This window comes from Mustela nivalis, assembly GCF_964662115.1.
Source record: "Mustela nivalis genome assembly, chromosome: 8".
Taxonomy (NCBI): domain Eukaryota; kingdom Metazoa; phylum Chordata; class Mammalia; order Carnivora; family Mustelidae; genus Mustela; species Mustela nivalis.
The window spans coordinates 58,958,038-58,977,774 of record NC_139027.1 but is presented as its reverse complement, the minus strand read 5'-3'; the positions used below and the strand labels follow the sequence as shown (position 1 = coordinate 58,977,774).

Below are 19,737 nucleotides of genomic sequence, written 5' to 3'. Positions count from 1 at the left end.
GCTCTCCGCTCAGCAGGGAGCCTGCTTCCTCCTCTCTCTCTGCCTGCCTCTCTGCTTACTTGGGATCTCTGTCTGTCAAATAAATAAAATTTTTAAATTATTTTTGAAAAATAAAAATAAAAATTGTTATCCAAAAGATAAAAAGAACTATTAAAACTCCATAATAAGAAAACATATAATCTTATTTAAAAATGGGCCAATGACCTTACACCTTGCAAAGAAGATTGAATGATTGGTTGATTGATTTTTTTTAAAGATTATATTTATTTATTTGACAGTTGACAGAGATAGATCAGAAGCAGGCAGAGAGAGAGAGGGGAAGCAGACTCCCTGCTGAGTAGAAAGACCGATGTGGGGCTTGATCCCAGGACCCTGAGACCATGACCTGAGCTGAAGGCAGAGGCTTAACCCACTGATCCACCTAGGTGCCCCTGACTGATTTATTTTTAAGATTTTATTTATTTGAGAGAGAGTGAAAGCACGAGCCGGGAGGAGGGGCAAAAAGGAGAGGGAGAAGCAGACTCCCCACTGAGCAGGGAGCTTGACAGAGGGTTTAATCCAGGACTCTTAAGATCGTGACTTGAGCTGAAGGCAGATGCTCAAGAAAATGAGCCACCCAGGTGCCCCCAAAGAAAATTTAAGATTGCAAATAAGCATATGAAAAAATGATCCACCTCACATGTTATCAGGAAAATGCAAATTAAAACACAGAGATACCACTGAACACCTATTAGAATGTCTAAAATCAGGGCCACAGACAACCACCAGTGCTGATGAGGTTGTGGGGCACTTGATTGCTGGTGGGAATCCACGATAGTATACAGCTACATTGGAAGACAGTTTGGCATTTCTTAAAAATGTATACACTCTTAACATATGATCCAGCAGTTGTGCTCCTTGGTATTTACCCAAAGAAGTAGAAAACTTATACCCACACAAAAACCTGCATATCGATGATTGTTTTTTTTTTTTTTAAAGATTTTATTTATTTATTTGTCAGAGAGAGAGTGAGTGAGAGCAAGCACAGGCAGACAGAGTGGAAGGAAGAGTCAGAGGGAGAAGCAGGCTCCCTGCGGAGCAAGGAGCCCGATGTGGGACTCGATCCCAGGACACCGGGATCATGACCTGAGCCGAAGGCAGCTGCTTAACCAACTGAGCCACCCAGGCGTCCCTGCATATCGATGATTGTAGCAGTTTTCTTCATAATTGCTAAAACTTGGAGCAACCCAAATGTCCTTTAGTAGGTAAATGGATAAATAAACTGTGGTACATCTAGATAACCAGTCTAGATTCATCACTAGAAAGAAATGAGCTATCAAGACATGAAAAGACATGGAGGAACTTTAATGCATATTATTAAGTGAATGAAGTCAATCAGGAAAAAGCTACAGAGGATATGGGTTCAACTAGCAATATTTTTTGTGTGGAATGTAATGAAGGATAGATATTGCATAATTAACTTAATAAATGCAGAAGAACTATATAATAACATTCATCAACCTTTCATAATAAAACACTCAACAAACTAGGAATACATGGGAGCTACCTGAAGATAATAAAAGCCATATATGAAAAGCTCACAGTTGATATCCTTCTCAATGGTGAAAGATTGAAAGCTTTAGCTCTAAAATCAGGAACAAAGCAAGGATGCCTACTCTCTCCACTTCTGTTCAGTGTAATACTGGAAGTACTCATTAGAGCAGTTAAGAAAGAAAAAGAAACAAAAGGCTCCAAATGGGACTGGAAGAAGTAAAATTATCCCTCTGCATAGATGATTGAAAACCTCAAAGATTCCACACAAAAAATATTGCTAGAATAAATGAGCTCAGCAAAGGTTACAGAGCGAACACAAAAATAAGTTGCACTTTTATCACTAATGATGACCAATATGAAAAGGAAATTAAGAAAACAGTTCCATTTCCAGTAGTATCAAAAAGAATAAAATACCTAGGAATTAACTAAGAAAGTAAAAGACTTGTACACTGAAAAGTAGGAAACAATGATGAAATAAATTTAAAAAAACACAATGGGGTGCCTGGCGGCTCAGTCAGTTAAGCATCTACCTTCTGCTCAGGTCATGATTCCAGAGTCCTGGGATGGAGCACTGCATCAGGCTTCCTGCTCTGCGGGGAGCCTGCTTCTCCCTCTCCCTCTGCCTGCTGCAGTGCCTACTTGTGCTCTCACTTGCACTCACTCTTTCTGTGTCAAATAAATAAGATCTTCTTTAAAAAATTAAAGAAGATATGAATAAATGGAAAGACATGTTTATGAACTGGAAGACTTAATACTGTTAGTCAGTACTACCCAAAATCTACAGATTTAATGCAATCCCCATCAAAATCCTAAAAAGTTTTTTGCAGAAATAGAAAAATCCACTCTAAAATTCATATGGAATCTCAGGATACCCCACATAGCCAAACAATCTTGAAAAATAATAATTTTGGAGGGCTCACACTTCCTGATTTCAAAACTTAACTACAAAGCTACAGTAATCAAAACAATGCAGAGCTGACATAAAGACAGACATACAGGACAATGGGATAGAAGAGAGAACCCAGATCTAAACCCTAGCATATTTGGTCAAATGATTTTCAACAAGGGTGCCAAGTGCTTTCAGTGGAGACAGTGTTGTCTTTTCAACAAATGGTTCTGCAAAAACTGAATATCTCCTTGCAAAATGATGAAATTAGATCCTTACCTATCACCCTATACAAAATTAATTCCAAATGGATCAAAGACATGAATGTATGAGCTAAAACTATAAAACTCTTAGAAGAGAATATAGGGTAGAAGCTTCACGAGTTTGGATTTGAGAGTAAATTCCTGGAAATCAAAGGCACAAGTAACAAAGAAAAAAAAGATAAATTGGACTTCATGAAAATCTAAAACTTATATGCATGAAAGGACACAATCAACAGAATGAAAAGGCAACCTACATAATACTAGAAGATATTTCCAAATTATATATCTGATTAGGGGCTCATACTCAGAATATATAGAGAACTCCTAAAACTCAACAACATACAGCAAATGAACAAAGGACTTGAATACATATTTCACCTAAGAAAATATATGAATGACCAATAAGCACATGAAAAGATGCTCAAAATCACTAATCATTAGAGAAATGCTAATTAGAACAACAGTAAGATACCACTTCACGTTCATTAAGATGGCTACTATTGAAGGAGAAAGAAAGGAAAGGAAGAAAAAATGACAAGTGTTGGTGAAGGTGTGGAGAATTTGAGATGCCTATGCACTGTTGGTAGGACTGTAAATCGTGCAACCATTATGGAAAACACTATAGATATTCCTCAAAAAGTTTAAAATAGAATTACTATATAATCCAGCGATTTTTCTTCTAGATGTATACTCGAAAGACTTGAAAACAGAATCTTTTTTTTTTTTTAAGATTTTATTTATTTATTTGACAGACAGAGATCACAAGTAGGCAGAGAGGCAGGCAGAGAGGAGGAAGCAGGCTCCCCGCTGAGCAGAGAGCCCGATGTGGGGCTCGATCCCAGGATCTGGGACCATGACCTGAGCCGAAGGCAGAGGCTTTAACCCACTGAGCCACCTAGGCGCCCTTGAAAACAGAATCTTAAAGAGATATTTGTACACTCACATTTATAGCGGCATTATTCACAATAGCTAAAATGTGGAAGCAACCCATGTGTTCATCAACAGATAAATGGATTAAATGTGGTATATACATACAATGGAATATTGCTTAGTTTTAAAAAGGAACGAGAGGGGCGCCTGGGTAGCTCAGTGGGTTAAGCCTCTGCCTTCAGCTCAGGTCATGATCTCAGGGTCCTGGGATTGAGCCCCGCATCCGGCTCTCTGCTCAGACTGCTTCCCCCTCTCTCTCTGCCTGCCTCTCTGCCTACTTGTGATCTTTCTCTCTGTCAAATAAATAAATAAAATCTTTTAAAAAATAAAATAAAAAGGAGGGAGATTCTGACTTATACATCATGGGTGATCTTGAGGATATTGTGCTAAGTGAAATAAGCCAGTCACAAAATGATAAAAATGTCTGATTCCACTTATATAAGATACCTAGAGTAGTCAGAATTGTAGACGCAGAAAGTAGAATTGTTGTTGCCAGGGGCTGTGGGAGAGGGGAAGTGGAGAATTATTGTTCAACAGGTATAGAGTTTCAGTTCTGCAAGGTGAAAATTGTTCTAGAGATGTACAGTGGTGATGGTTGCACAACAGTAGGAATATAGTCAATACCACAGAACTGTGCATTTAAAAATGGTTAGGATGGTAAATACTGAATTATGTGTATTTTGCCATAATAAAAAAGTTTGGGGGGTGCCTGGATATTCCATCAGTTTAACAACCAACTCTTGATTTTTGACTCAGGTTGTGATCTCAGGGTCATGAGATTCAGCCCTATTTTGGCTCCGTGCTGGGCATGGAGCCTGCTTAAGAGTCTCCCTTTGACCCTCCCTGCCCCCACTCACACTCATTCTCTGTCTCTCTAAAAAGTAAAAACATAAAGGGGCACCTGAGTGTCTCAGTGAGTTAAGTGTCTGTCTTTGGCTCAGGTCGTGATGCAGGGGTCCTGAGATTGAGCCCCACATCAGGCTCCCTGCTCAGCAAGGAGTCTCCTTCTCCTTCTGCCCCTTCCTTAGCTTGTGCACTTGTACTCTCTCTCTCTCCCTCTACCTCCCTCCCCCTCTCAGTCTCACTCACTCTCTCTTTCAAATGAATCTTTTAAAAAATAAGTTATTCAGGACCCAAAGAGTTTTTATGTGAGTTATACCTATTGATATTTATAATATTAGAAACTAAAAATTGGGAAAACTTAAAAATAAATTAATTCATTTAAAATAATAATAAACCGGGGCGCCTTGGTGGCTCAGTCTGTTAAGTCTCTGCTTTTGGCTCAGGTCATGATCCCAGGGTCCTGGAATCCAGCCCCGCATGGGTCTCCGTGCTCCGTGGAGAGCCTGCTTCTCCCTCTCCCTCTGCCTGCCTCTCTGCCTACTTGTGCTCTCTATCTCTCTGTCAAGTAAATAAATAAAAATCTATAAATAAATAATAAAAATAAAATAATAGTAAACCATTACATGTATTTTTTATGAAAAAATTTTTTTATGAAAAATGACTATATTTACCAAAGCAAAAACAATTTAGTAAAAAGAATGAATTTTTTCCATACTCTAATCCCTGGCTTAGTAGAAGATAGTTTTGGTATTTAATCTGTTGTAAATATGCTGTTTGGTTGAAGTATAAGAAGGAAATCCGACCTCACTCACATATTTTATAATTGAAACAGTAAAAAGAATTTTAATGGATTTTTAAAATAACTGTGAATTGTCTTCTTTGATACTACACCAAAATTCACAAATGATAATTTTTTTTATTTGTCATGTGGAATCTGAAATCATAACTTGGTTTATCTTGCATTTTGAAATGGATATTTTGTTGATGCATGGTTTTGTAACATCATGCATTGCTCATTGGAAAATATTGTTTCCTCAAGTCATGCTGCAGATCTTCCAAATGTTGTCATACTTGGTTACACATATAAGAGTGACACTTGGTATTATTACCAACAGTCTTTTCACACAAGTCCTTAAGTTCATCCTTTTCTCTACTGCTATTGTATGTGGGCCTATTTCTACCTTCTCTAGTCTACATAAGTATTAGATATATTTGGTCTTGGTTCTGATATCCTATTTTATAATTATGCTTTCTACTTTTAAAGTTTTTGTACTGTATGAGTTCTGTCTTCTTTATTTTATTTATAGGTGATCCTTCTGGTAATTTGGGAACTTGGTTATTGATTTATTGTTTAAACATCCCCATATATTGCACGTTAGGGTTACATTATGTCTCCTACTTCAGGCTGAAAAAGGTTTCCTTCTGTTTTTTGTTATCCTTGTTACCTTTAGGTGATTTTCAGATTGAATGGGGACAACACCATCTTTATTTCATCATTTTAATGCCAGCAGTTCCAATACTCTTCTTAAAATTTTTTGCTATAAAGCAGAAATGAATGTGAAACATATACAGAAGATACATAAAACATAGTACACAGCTTAAGAAAATTATTTTAAGTGAACATCTGTGTAAGCGACAAAAGAATTAGATCTTTAAAGTCTCTCCAGAAGTTTTAAGTACAAATCCTTTAACAATGTAGTTTAGGTTTGCTTGGTTTTTCATTTTATATAAATGGAATCATATGGTATGTATATATGATTTTGAGCCTGTTTTCTTTTGTTCAGTAGTATGCTTTAGGATTACTGTGTTTTGTATTTCTCTCAATTGCTCTCCCCCCTTCCCTCACTTCCTCTCTCCCTCTCTCTGTCTCTCTGTCTTTCTCTGTCTCTATGTGTGTGTGAAGTATTTCACTGTCAGAATAGACCACAATTTTAAGATTTATTCTATTGTTGATGAACATTTGGATTGTTTTCAGATCTGGGAAGTTGTAAACAGTGTTGCTGTCAAAACTTTTTTGAACATGTGTTCTATCTTGTGTAAGCATGAATTTCTGTAGGTTATAAACCCAGGATTGCTGGGTCATAGCATATGCACATCTTCAGATTTACCATAATAGATGATGCCAGAATTTTCCCATCAGCTCTGTATAAGCTCCCTTTGCTCCACATCCTTGTCAACACTTGGTATTTTTAATTTCATTAAAATTTTAATTTCATTTTAATTGAAAGTTTTTATTTTAACCTTTCTGGGGAGAATTGTATAGTAGTGCCTTGTGCAGTTCTTTGAATACTAATGTGATAGAGCAAATTTTCATTCTGAATATAAGCCCTGCATGTGTGTATATATAAAATAATTTGGCACTAGGTTACTTAGCTTTATAGAAGGACAGGAAATACATTAGCATTATAGCATCAGATCTGCTTTTCTCTAATTCAGCTCCCCATGAACTGTCCAGTTGTAAGATGGGAAGCATGAACCACTATGATTTATAAGATATACATTCTTGTAATAGCCTATACATATCACTGTTAGATCTCTCAAGGGACACACTTGAGTACAAGAATTGCACAGGGAAGCTACAGCCATTTATAGTTTATTGACAAGTTTCCAAGTCCACCAAGCGAGGGTCATTTTTACAATAAATAATGTTGCCTGGTAACAAACTTGACCTTTCACATTGATCTAATCCAATATATTTCTGTGGGAACATTGCTAGAAGGTAAACTTGAGGTCATTTCCTCATGAAGGACTTAGGTCTTTTACTTAACCCTTTCTCTCTAGAAATAATCATTATCTTTACAGCTGTGTCTTATAATCCATGGATATGGTATATTTCATCCTCTCTTTTTTTTTTTTTAAAGATTTTATTTATTTATTTGACAGAGAGAAATCACAAGTAGGCAGAGAGGCAGGCAGAGAGAGAGAGAGAGGAGGAAGCAGGCTCCCTGCTGAGCAGAGAGCCCGATGCGGGACTTGATCCCAGGACCCTGAGATCATGACCTGAGCCGAAGGCAGCGGCTTAACCACTGAGCCACCCAGGCGCCCTATTTCATCCTCTCTTTTAAGACTTCTTTATTTTCTCACAGTAAAGTTTGATAGTTATTTAATAACACTCATGTGCATTATTTATAGATTTATTCCTTAGTACTTGTTTTATTTGCCACCATGAATAGTCTTAAAAATTTAAATTTCTAACTGCTTTTTTGGTATATAGGAATGCATTTGGTTTTTGTACACTGTTTTTTGTTTTATCCAGCAGTTTCCTTAAATTTTCATATTCATTCTAATAAATTACCTGCAGAAGTTCCTCCTATTATTTTTTTTAAAGATTTTATTTATTTATTTGACAGAGAGAAATTACAAGTACACTGAGAGGCAGGCAGAGAGAGAGAGAAGGAAGCAGGCTCCCTGCTGAGCAGAGAGCCCGATGCGGGACTCAATCCCAGGACCCTGAGATCATGACCCGAGCCGAAGGCAGCGGCTTAACCCACTGAGCCACCCAGGCGCCCAGTTCCTCCTATTATTAACTATAGCATAATCTATCTAATTGTCTAAGTAGTAAAATAACAAAACTTAACTCAATTTTACTATGTAAATAAAATGAAATTATTTAAATGAAAATACTTTGAAAAAGAATAAATAGTACAATACAAGTGTTCTTATTTTTACCACTGCTATTGTTTTGGGCTCACCAAATATTAAGATTTATTCACAGATTCCTCAGTTGTTTTCAGAAATTTATAATAATTGGGAGTGCCTGGATGGTTTAGTCAGTTGAGCATCTAACTCTCAGTTCATAATCTCTTGGGTTGTGAGATCCAAGGCCTGCTTTGGATCCTGTCTCAGCTGGGAGTCTGCTTGTAGATGCTCTCTGCTGCCCCTCTCCCTACTTGCACACTCCCTCACTTGCTCTCTCTCACTTTCTCTCTATCTCTCTCAAATAAATAAATTTTAAAAAATTTGTAGTAATTGGGGGAAGGCTCCCAGAATCAGCTGTAGGGAGACCAAAATGTCTTATAATTCTAGCAATGCTAGTGTACATTTCACTGCTCTGGACTTACTTAGTTCTAGTTCTAGTTCCAACCAAAAATCTAAAATCCAAAGAATGGATAGGGTTTTATTAACTAAATACTCCTAGAGTTTAAAGTGTTTGCATTAATTGCCTTTTTGAAATCAATTTAATATACACAGGGCAGTCAGTCATCTAAGAAGTTGACTAAGGCAACTTCTCAAGATATATATTTATAGTTTCTGTTGAGGTCCTAAAACTATATTATCTTGAAATGTGAAATGCATGTTGCTGAAGAGCACAGGCTCTGGAGTGGGAACACCTTGGTATAGATTCTCACTCCTTCACTTTCTAGCTGTGTAACTTCAGTTTCCTTAATTAAAATTGGAAGTAATAGCACTTACCTCAAAGGAGTTATGAGGATTTAATGAGCTAACCCATGTAAGGTTTTTACCATTGTTTGTGGGATGTAGTAAATGCTCAGAACATAGATTAATGAAAAATTAATAAGTCTTTTTGTGGATAGAAGAAATAACACATAGTAAAAATTCTATATGAGAGTCAAAGAAATATAGAAAATTCCTACTAAATGGAGTCGGAAAGAGAGTTCATGTGCAAGATGACAGCTGTACATAATCTTGAAAGTAGAATGTAATTGTAGGGACAGAAGATACTCCAAGTGAGGTGACAGTCTGTACAATCAGACAGGAAGTGGGGGAGCTGGGGCTAGGGAGGAAAGCATAATAATTCTAGAGAATGGTGAATCATTCCTGGAGAGCAGATATATTAAAAAAAGATTTGGGATTCTTTGCTCAGAAGTATTTTGACATCATTTTATATGTTTAAAGTCATGAGAGGCTTTGACCTCCTGTGCTTTTAAGATTGTTGGTATGGCAGTGAATCAGATAAGGGAGAATTTGGAAGAAGGAAGATTTTGCAATAGCTATGCAAAAGAAGATAGATTACAACAATAGGATAAAAAATTCCCATGGATTAATTAATAAAGGATAGTAGGGGAAGGAAGAGGTCAAAGTTGAGTCTGAGATTGAAAGTCTAGACAATTGGGACAATAGTAGTATCATTTGTAAACATAGTGAAAATGAAGCAGGTTGTAAGGAAAGATTATAATTATGGTTTTGAACATATTGAGTTTGAATTTTATATGGCAGGAAGGACGGCCAGCTGGAAATGTCAACTTGAGATAGTTTGAACTATAAATGTATATTTGGGAATCATCTGCATGGAAGTGATAGTTGAAATCCTGGGAGTGAATCAGCTCAAAGTGTGGAAAGAGAAAACTATTTAGAGCAGTACCTAAAGGAATATATATGTGCTTCTTTCAGTGGAAGAAGGGGAAAGAGCAAAGAGAAAGCAACTAAAGTGAGAGGGGTAGAACAGAAAAAAATGGAATTGAGATTTCTTGCAGCTGTTAAAATTTAGGAAATTTTCTAACAAGTTATTGACTAGGTTTTCTAAAACCAATCCTATTGCCATTGACAGCAAGAATAACTAGGTGGCCTTACTACCTTTAATGTGTAAAATGCCATGTTAAAAGAAACAATACGTTAAAATTATCTATACTAGATAATAGAACTATTAAGTCAAACAGTAGTTTCAAGTCCTATTTCATCTTTCCTGTCAGCACTTCAAACTGGCTCTGATTGACATTGAATTGTAGTTCTTGGTTAAGTTAAGATTGGTACAATATCATCCGTAGAGTAGCTTGATGGAGAAAGAACTGGAAGGATTACCTAGTTAAGCAGATAAGTTAATCAAAATCAGATTCTGATTAATCTGCCCATAATTATAAGTAGAAATGGTCATTAGAAATTTCCTCTCTTGGTGCATAAAAAAGATAACTGTAATATCTGTGGTTTATTTTCCCAGTGTGGTAAATAAAAATACCTTCTCATATAACCAGTCACTGCAAAAATAGAAGAAAGAACCTTTTTTTTTTAAAGATTTTATTTATTTATTTATTGGACAGCCATAGATCACAAGTGGGCAGAGAGGCAGTCAGAGAGGGGGGCGGGGAAGGCAGGCTCCCCACTGAGCAGAGAGCCCCGATGTGTGGGGCTCAATCCCAGGACCCTGGGATCATGACCTGAGCCAAAGGCAGAGGCTTTAACTCACTGAGCCACCCAGGCGTCCCAAGAAAGGACTTTTAAAGAGTTGTTCCAATATCTGAAAGTTTGGTTCTACCATTAATGGTCAGATTTTGGTATCTTCCTTTCTTTGGAAAGCACTAAATTACAGTCATTCAGAGCTGCTTTTTTCATCAAACCCATAGAAACATACATTGCCAATAATTCCAAGGGCCCCATTTTGCACATAAAGTGTCAGGACTGTCTTCTAATTAAAACTTTGTTTGCAACAGTATTTTTAACTAATCTTGAAGAAATTCATGGCCTTTGAAGTTTCCAAAAGACCCTTAAAGATGGGAATTCAAATGCTGGTGGTGTATTGGTTGTAGTAATAATAAATGCCATTACCATTTAATGAGTTGTTTCTATGTGCTGTACATTGTGCCAAGTATTTATTTAACAGTATTAATTGAGTGCCTGCTATGTGCCAGGATCTATGGACACTTGGGATAAGTTAATAAACTAAGATCCATATCTTCATAGCCCTTTTATTTGGTGAGAATGGATAAAGTAATAAGCAGTAAGCATGACCAATAAGCATATTTTTGTAATAACCAAGAAACTATATAGACGATAAGAAGATGGTAAGTACTATGGAAAGAGAAGAGCAAGGTAAGGTAGTGAGGAGTGTGTCACTGAGGTTGAATGATGGAGATGAGTTGCATTATTAAATAGGATAGTTAGAATAGGCATAATGAAGATGGTTGCGTTGGAGCTAACCATGCAGATATCTGACAGGAGAGCGGGCAAATGGAACAATCTGTATAAAGGCGCTAAGGTGGGACCATGTCTTGGGTATCTTAAGAACAGCACAGCAGAAAGCTTACTATAGTTCAGTGTGATCAAGGGAGGGTGGTAATGAGCAATAATGGGTGGAAGGATGGGGAGACTGTCCTGTTACTGCAGTGACACCATGAGATAGGTGCCATTGCAATCCCCATTTTAATGATGAAGAAACGGAGACATAGAGAAGTACAGTAACCTGCCACACCAGGAGCCAGCTATAGCAAGAAACAAGCGATTACATTCATTAATATCCTAAAGACTCTGAAATTATTTAACTGCTTCTTTCTTTATGACCCTCTGCAAAATACTAGATGAAAGACGAGCTGTCCTGAAGTGGATGATTTATTGTATGATGGTTCTACTTCAGTCTTCTTTCTCTGCAACCAACATGACCATTTATAGGGCTTGTATTTTTATCAAGTTTCTTCATTTACAAAGGACTTCTTTTGCTTTGGCAAAGCAATAAGCATCCCTGTAAGATCTTTTTAAGTCAAGGGTTTTATGTTGGGGTAAATCCAAAGTTTAGTTTTAGTTCTTCTAGGCTTTTCATATTGAGCCTTCTTAGAAACAAGGGTATATTCTTAATCATAATGACGTGGCATATTTTCCCTATTTCTTAAGTACAGAAAGCCACTCTAAATGGTGGTAATGACTTCTGTACATTACCTGTCTATATGCTACTGATAACTGGAATGAATCAGTATAATGGTAGTTGCAGATTATCTGTCTCATGTACTTATTATTCATACTTGGAATGAATCAGTACCTTAGTAATATAGTTTGATGAAGAAAAACATTTTATTAAAGACAATCCTTTAAATAATAGGAAGTCTAAGGAAAAAAATATGTTTGTGTCCAGTTCTTTGATCCCCTGCCTCATCCATAGACCATTCTCCATTCCACTTCCAGGTTAAGTAGCCAGAACAATTTGAAAATCATAGTGGAAAGTCACCATTAGTTGAAAAGATATTTAATACTTCCTTTCTATACATGTCAAATTGATATGGTTAAAATATCTACTTATTATAAAGTAAACAGCTCATTACATAGGGAATTCCATTTTTACCCACTTCATATTAAGTAGAAGTGATCCAAATTTATTGAATTTAATGGCCTGTGACTTTTTCAACATTTACTTAGTATAGGTGATTACTTAAAGAACAGCACTTTGCAAGATTCATGTTTGTTTATATAATAGTTTGTTAATCTGATGATTGATTAAAAATTAAGAAATTACATCCTTGGTGTCTTAGAGTTTTTTCACAGGAACAGTGAGTGCATAATCACAATTACATGGAGTTGATGTTTTTAATTATTTGGCACTAACATGTTTTTGTCAAGTGGGGGCATCATTGGTCTTTCTTAAGTAAGCTGTGTGGCAAGAATGGTTTGCTTGTTAAACTTAAGTGATATTAGAGTCAAATAATCATTCCCCTTTCACCTCTATTTTATGGTTATAGTCAATACTTTTAACTGATAGCAAAATTTAAAATCCAGAAACATATTAGCAGTTTTAGTTTTCTTAATGGTTTTGAGTTGTGCTCAAAATGTGATTGTTATTCAGTAAAAGAAAGTGATGTGTTTTTAAGAATAATGAAAGTTTAAGATAAAAGTCTTATTAATTTGGGTTTTTGTTTGTTTGTTTGTTTGTTTATTTGTTTTGTCATCACTGTTTTAAGTATATGAACAAGGGGGAAACCAAAGAATATGGTTAGATTTAACACACCCATGCCCTTATCTGACCTACAAAAGTAGCTCTCAGTGATAATTGAAAGATATTTTGAGCAAATCCAAATTACATACTGTCGTTTGGTATTGCCACCAATACCTGACTGGTGCTAATAACTCTAGATGTGTTTTGCCATCATTAAATTTAGATAAGAAATGTCTGAGTATGATTATCATTGTGCCATCTAAAATGCATGATCACTGCATTTTTTAAAAACTAGGATTTTGATCTAACACACACTAGCACACTCTAACAATTTGTGCTACAGTTAGACTTCAAAATATATTATTTTTAATCTAGTCAGAAAGGAACTATATTTGTACATGATTATATTTGAGGAAAATTTCTTAGGGTATAAGAGTTACACAGATACTCAGATTTAAGTATTTAAATACTTTAATATAATGTTTCCCCATCAGTATAGCTCTTGGCTTGTTCTTATGTATGAGTTTAAAATCTTGCATATCTACATCCTTGTCAGGCAAATGCCATAGGCTAAAACTGAAGATAATAACTTAAGATTCATGTCTCCTTCTTGGAGGTTACAGTTGTCTTGAATTGACAGTTTTGAAGGACCTAAACTGACATCAAAGAGTTTAAATGATCTCGTTAGGTCAATTAATGTTAATTTTCATCTTCCATTAAATTATTTTAGTGTTTTTTTCTTTTTCTTTTTTCTAGCCGAGTCCTATCCCAAGTCCTGTTTTGGGGCGAAAGCCAAATGCTAGTCAGTCATTGCTTGTATGGTGCAAAGAAGTTACAAAAAACTATCGGGGAGTGAAAATCACCAATTTTACTACATCGTGGAGAAATGGTTTATCTTTTTGTGCAATATTACACCACTTTAGACCAGATTTAATGTAAGTAGAAACATTTTCCATTCCCTAGAAATATTTTGTAAATAATAGTTTTTTTTTTAAACATAATTTCTTATCATGTGTCCTGAAATAGTTGACTTTTTATGTTTATTACCCATACCTTTGTTTTTGAGGAAAGAAAAGTTCTCCCTTCTGAACGCCTAAAACCAGTCTTTCTCTCTAAAAAAAAAAAAAATTCCCTCTTAATCTCATACAAAGAACTGACTTCAAATTATTATGAAAATTGTGTGGCTGTTAAAATGAGATGAGACAAATAAGCCGTTAGCTCTTTGTACATTGACAACAAGGGATTACCTCATGGTAAATTTGGTTGTCAAGACTGGTCTCTGGTGCCCTGCCTTAACTTCTCTTTTAGATGGAATGCTTCAGGCAATGAAACATGTAATCACTGTTTTTATTTATTTATTTATGTATTTATTTCCTTAATTTTCCACACTATTAGTTTTGTTGATTGAATTGCTATGAAATTGCTAGTTACTCTTTGGTATTATAGAATGTCAAATTTTTAGATTCAGTTTGTTTTAAAAATAGCTGTTTTTATCAAATACTGTATGTACCTACTGTGCCATTTTCTCCCTCAGTGACTACAAGTCTCTGAATCCTCAAGATATTAAAGAGAACAACAAAAAGGTAAGAATTGCCAAGGGAAAATATACATAGTTTCAAATTCAACTCCTATGTGGCTTTTGTTAATTTGGGGAAACTGAGGTGGTTTTCTGAGGTTGTCACAGAAGGTTGTCTGCTTCCTGAAGTTCAAATAGGATGCATGGTTTACTCTAAGTTGTCATAACCTTTAAAGATCACAAGTGCCAGACTGGCATCAGATTTTAATATGTGTGTGGACTTCATTAAATGTTAAATATTTATTACAGTATATTGCTTTTAGTCAAGATTTAGCTTTTAAAAAGTGCACCCAAAGCTGTTACACCATAAATGATTATGAGTTTAGAAAAATCTGTTGGGAAGGGATGAGCGCAGGAGCATAATGGGTATGCAAGAAAGAATGCATATGTTCCTAGAAGCAAAAGGATATGAACATTGGGTTCTTTTTTTCTTTTCTCTTTTTTTTTTTTCACTTTCTGATAGACTGTACAGTTTTTCCACAAAATTAATTAGCATATTGAGGTCAGAGCTTTCCAGTTAGGAATATTGATCCTTTTAGACTTCTGGGTAGCTGTGTGGGGCTGAGTTGCCAGAAGCCCTTGGGCCAGCTGACTGTGGCCACAGGCTAACTTGCTATTTACCCCAGTGTACAGTACAATATTATAGTCATGTATGTGCACTGTGACATGAGAAAGGAGAGAAGCACTAACTCAGCATATAGTAGGTACTCAATGTGTTTTATGTTACATTGAATTCTTCAACTGAAAAGTTCATGAAATATGTTGTTTTGGAATAGGAGTTCTGAATCTGGAAGGTATGGATAGAATCCAGGTGGTTCTTGAACCTGAATAGGGGGGAAAATGGGTTTTATTTTCTTAATTCTTTAAATGAAATTTAGTATTTCTTCAATTATGAATTTAGGCAACTTACCACTATAAAGTTAGCCATTCCTGAGACTTTATCACCTTGAGAATTTTAGATATTTTAATATCACATTGCAGTTGTAATATCTTCACCTATCTTTTAAGCTAATCACTTCTTCAGAATTACAGTTGTTAATACAGTCATAAAAAGCACATGTCTTGCTGTTTCTCAAATTCAATTTTACTAATATTTTTTATAGTTTTATTTTTCATATAATTGGTTTCTTCTGTAATCCTGTGTGTTTTAAAAACATAAAGGATTGTTCTGAGAAGGGGTTCATTACCAAAAGGGTTCAGGGAACAAAGTGTTCAATAACCTCTGGTCTAGACTAATGTTTTCATTCTACTTTAAATTAGATAATTAAAACCACCAGTGTTTAAAAAATCTATAAAGGGAACCTTGATAGAAGTTCAGTTAGCAGATGAGAATTTAAGTCAACAAATTTTTTACTTTTATTGCTCTCTGAACCCAAAAATTTGCATTGTCATTAGAAAACCCTTTTTCTTTACAAATGCATGATGCTGGCCTAGAGAAATACATTTTAAAACTGTCAGTTTTTTTACTGAAATATTCCATCAAAAAAGGTAATCTTAAAACATCAGGATATTTTTCTTTATATAAATCACATCTATGGTGGGCATGCTAAGAGTAAGTCATTCTCATGAATTATTTTTTGGATAATTTTGGAGAGCTTGTATCTGTCAAAGTGAAATGCCTGTTTTTTCATCAATTAAATTATATCTTCAGATATGGTAGTTATATGCCTGCATTGCATTTGAATAAAATACTAAGCTAATTTAAATGCAGACAAAAGTGTTATAAAATAAACCATTATTATTTTTATAAAGTGAAGCTTTTTAAATTACTGTTTGAAATTTTGAAAAGGAAACGTTGTTGATTGTACCCAGCTGTGTATTTTTAAGAGTCAGGAGATTTGCCTTAAAGCTTAGGTCACACTTCACATTATTTTTTCAGTAATAACGATAAGCATGTCTTGGGTTTACGTATTGCTATGTGGAGAAGAATATCCTATTAAATTTTTTCTCAGATCTTCCAAGGCAGATACTTATGGCTTTTTAAAAGGGTTTTAATTTAGATGATCCTATTCATTGAACAGTTGAATAAATAATTGTTATACAATCTTTCCTTTTCATCACTTCGCAACTTCCTACCTGATATCTAAGTTGAGTATCAGTTGCTACCTGCAGGTTTATTTCCGGCTTCATACAGTTCTTCCCGATAACCCCGTCTGCCCTTGATTGGACTTAAAGCAGCGAGAGAAACAATGCCTGTGTCTTAAGTTCCATGCAGATGCATAACATAACTGGCAGTGACTCCTCCTTACCAATTAAATAACATCTAGGAATGAATAAGACAATTTTCTTTGAAAGACCTCTTCTTTTTCTCCACACACAAACAGCTAAAAAGACAGGTGATTTACCACAGGAAAAGAGGTTAACCTATGGGAAAATCCCTTCATAAAATCTTGACCTCGCTTACAAGAAACCCGGTTTGTTTTAAAAAAAAAATTTTTTTTAAGAGCAGTTAGTGTGCATAAAATGAATTGCTACATGAAGCAAAACATTAGCAGGAGATTCCCCACAAGGAAGCTAATCATTTTCCTAGGTCTGTAAAAAGTGCTAAATAAAAAAGGTATTTACCTGTGACATATGATCTTAACCAGTATGTCAGTGTTTTAGATAATTGGGAAATGTTTAGAATACTGCCTGTGGTGCTTTTCTTGATGGTCTGCAATTGATGTCTGTCAATCAAGTTGTCAAGACACATGAGGAGGAAAATGACTTTAATTTTCCTAAAACATGTAAAATAACAAACAGGCCTAAACATGCACACCACTGAGCCATTCTCTTGAGTAAATATTTTGAGGTACCTATATTATGAAACAGTGCTGTGAAAATTGAAGAGGTTTTAATATTGCAATTTATTTTTCATTTTCTTTCTTACTTCTTCCACAACATTTACTAAACTACAGGAAGAATATGAGACAAGGATTAAATTCAAAGGTAAAAATGCACTTTAACATGTAAGTGCAAAAGAGTAATTCCTTCTAAATTGTTACGTAATTCCCTAGCCTTTCTTTTAAGAAAAACTTTGAGTTATGATCCTATATCTAGGCTGTTACAAAGGCAGACATTTTATATTCCAAAGTGAGAATACAACTAGAAGGTCTGTATATTTTTAGAGGGTATATCTGAACCTTTAACTGTATTTTTAATGCTTCCTAGCAACACAGTGCTGTTTTAAAGGGTTAGTTCAGGATAGTAATAATTAATTGTAAATTGAGAAACAGCTTTGATTCTTCAAAACTAGAAAAACCTGATGTGCCACCGTCATTTAAAGGCTAACAAAAATAATACAATGCAGTCTCACATTCTCAACTAAGTTGTACTACTCAAAACATTTCATTCTTTCCAAAATGGATGAAGTGAAAATGCAGTCACTCTTATCATTATGAAAATCAGTCTTAATTGGGCATTTAGAAAATGTGTCTACATTTCTAGGCTTAAATAATTTGTATTTTATACTAGGTAATCTAGGATTAGGTCTTTGGGGATATGTAGCTATCCTTTTTCTTCACAAATCATTGCAGTTATATGAACATGTTAAAGAGATGTTGATAGGAATGATAAAACTCCAGATTATTATTTCTTTATACCTTAGTTCCTTATAAAAATTGATTCTAAGTTTTTTTGTTTTAATTCTAAATTTTGCTTATGTTCTTTATTAGAAAAGAGCATTTCAATTGTTATCAATTAAGAAACTTTTTCTTGTACCTACCCTACTTTTACAAATTTCTGACATGGAATTTTGTTCTGTTTTTGTATCAGTTATATCAGTAACAGAGTATGCCCTCCAACAACAACAACAAAATCCATTAAAATTTTGCTTTTTTTTAAAATGAGAACTAAACTTTATTTTTTAACTTTTTTTATTGAAGTATAATTAACACATAACATTATATTAGTTCTAGGTATGCAGCATAATGATTCAGTAACATTCCCCACAATATGTCTAACTAATATCTATTCTTCTGCTGTTTTTAAAGTGCATGGATTGTTTGAACTATTCAATATATCTTTGTTTTTCCTTTCTTTGAAGGCATATGATGGATTTGCCAGCATAGGAATTTCCCGGTTGTTGGAACCTTCTGATATGGTTTTATTAGCAATTCCTGACAAACTGACTGTTATGACTTACCTCTATCAAATCAGGGCACATTTCAGTGGCCAAGAACTGAATGTTGTCCAGATAGAGGAGAACAGCAGTAAAAGCACATATAAAGTTGGAAACTATGAAACAGATACAAACAGTTCTGTTGATCAGGAAAAATTTTATGCTGAGCTTAGTGATCTGAAACGGGAACCTGAACTGCAGCAACCTACCAGCGGAGCGGTGGACTTCTTATCACAAGACGACTCTGTATTTGTAAATGATAGTGGGGTTGGAGAGTCAGAAAGTGAACATCAGACTCCTGATGATCATCTTAGTCCAAGCACAGCCTCCCCTTACTGTCGCAGGACTAAAAGTGACACAGAACCCCAAAAGTCCCAGCAGAGCTCTGGAAGGACTTCAGGATCCGATGACCCTGGAATATGTTACAGTATAGATTCGACCCACGCACAAGTTCTGTTAGGCAAGAAGAGACCACTGAAAGCTGAGACTTTAGAATTAAGTGACTTATATGTCAGTGATAAGAAGAAGGATGTCTCTCCACCCTTTATTTGTGAGGAGACAGAGGAACAAAAGCTTCAGACTCTAGATATCAGTAATAACTTGGAAAAAGAAAAATTAGAGAATTCTAGACCCTTAGAGTACAGATCAGATCCTGAATCACCGATCAAAAAACCAAGTTTTTCTCCTACTTCCAAACTTGGATACTCATACAATAGAGATGCAGACCTTACAAAGAAAAAACGTACTTCCCTGAGGCAGACAGAGTCTGATCCAGATACTGATAGAACCACTTTAAATCATGCAGATCATTCCACAAAAACAGTCCAGGTAAGTGAGTTAGAATGATGAGTACTATATTTAGTAAATAGTTATTCTGAATATTTTTGGGTTTTTTGTGTTCATAGAGCACTTTCAAATGCTACAGATGATTAAAGGTGAAATGTAATTAACCATTATAGAAAAATCTACACTATACCTGCACTTCATTTAAAGTTTATGATATACTATTTTAAG

At 35.2% G+C, this 19,737-nt stretch overlaps 1 protein-coding gene and 1 long non-coding RNA gene across 21 annotated transcripts in view; one reads left to right on the top strand and one right to left on the bottom strand.

Annotated features, from left to right (window-relative positions):
* The window catches only part of LOC309872503, an 857,896-nt gene that overhangs the window by 208,678 nt on the left and 629,481 nt on the right, over positions 1-19,737 (bottom strand). The gene's annotated exons all lie outside the window — the stretch shown is intronic.
* The window catches only part of EHBP1 (EH domain binding protein 1), a 348,209-nt gene that overhangs the window by 231,568 nt on the left and 96,904 nt on the right, over positions 1-19,737 (top strand). For all 20 annotated transcript variants that reach the window (XM_082746615.1, XM_082746623.1, XM_082746631.1 and 17 more), the window contains 3 exons: positions 13,805-13,983; positions 14,583-14,631; positions 18,649-19,551. In XM_082746615.1, coding sequence (XP_082602741.1) covers positions 13,805-13,983; positions 14,583-14,631; positions 18,649-19,551 — 1,131 coding nt within the window. The remainder of the gene's footprint in view (positions 1-13,804; positions 13,984-14,582; positions 14,632-18,648; positions 19,552-19,737) is intronic.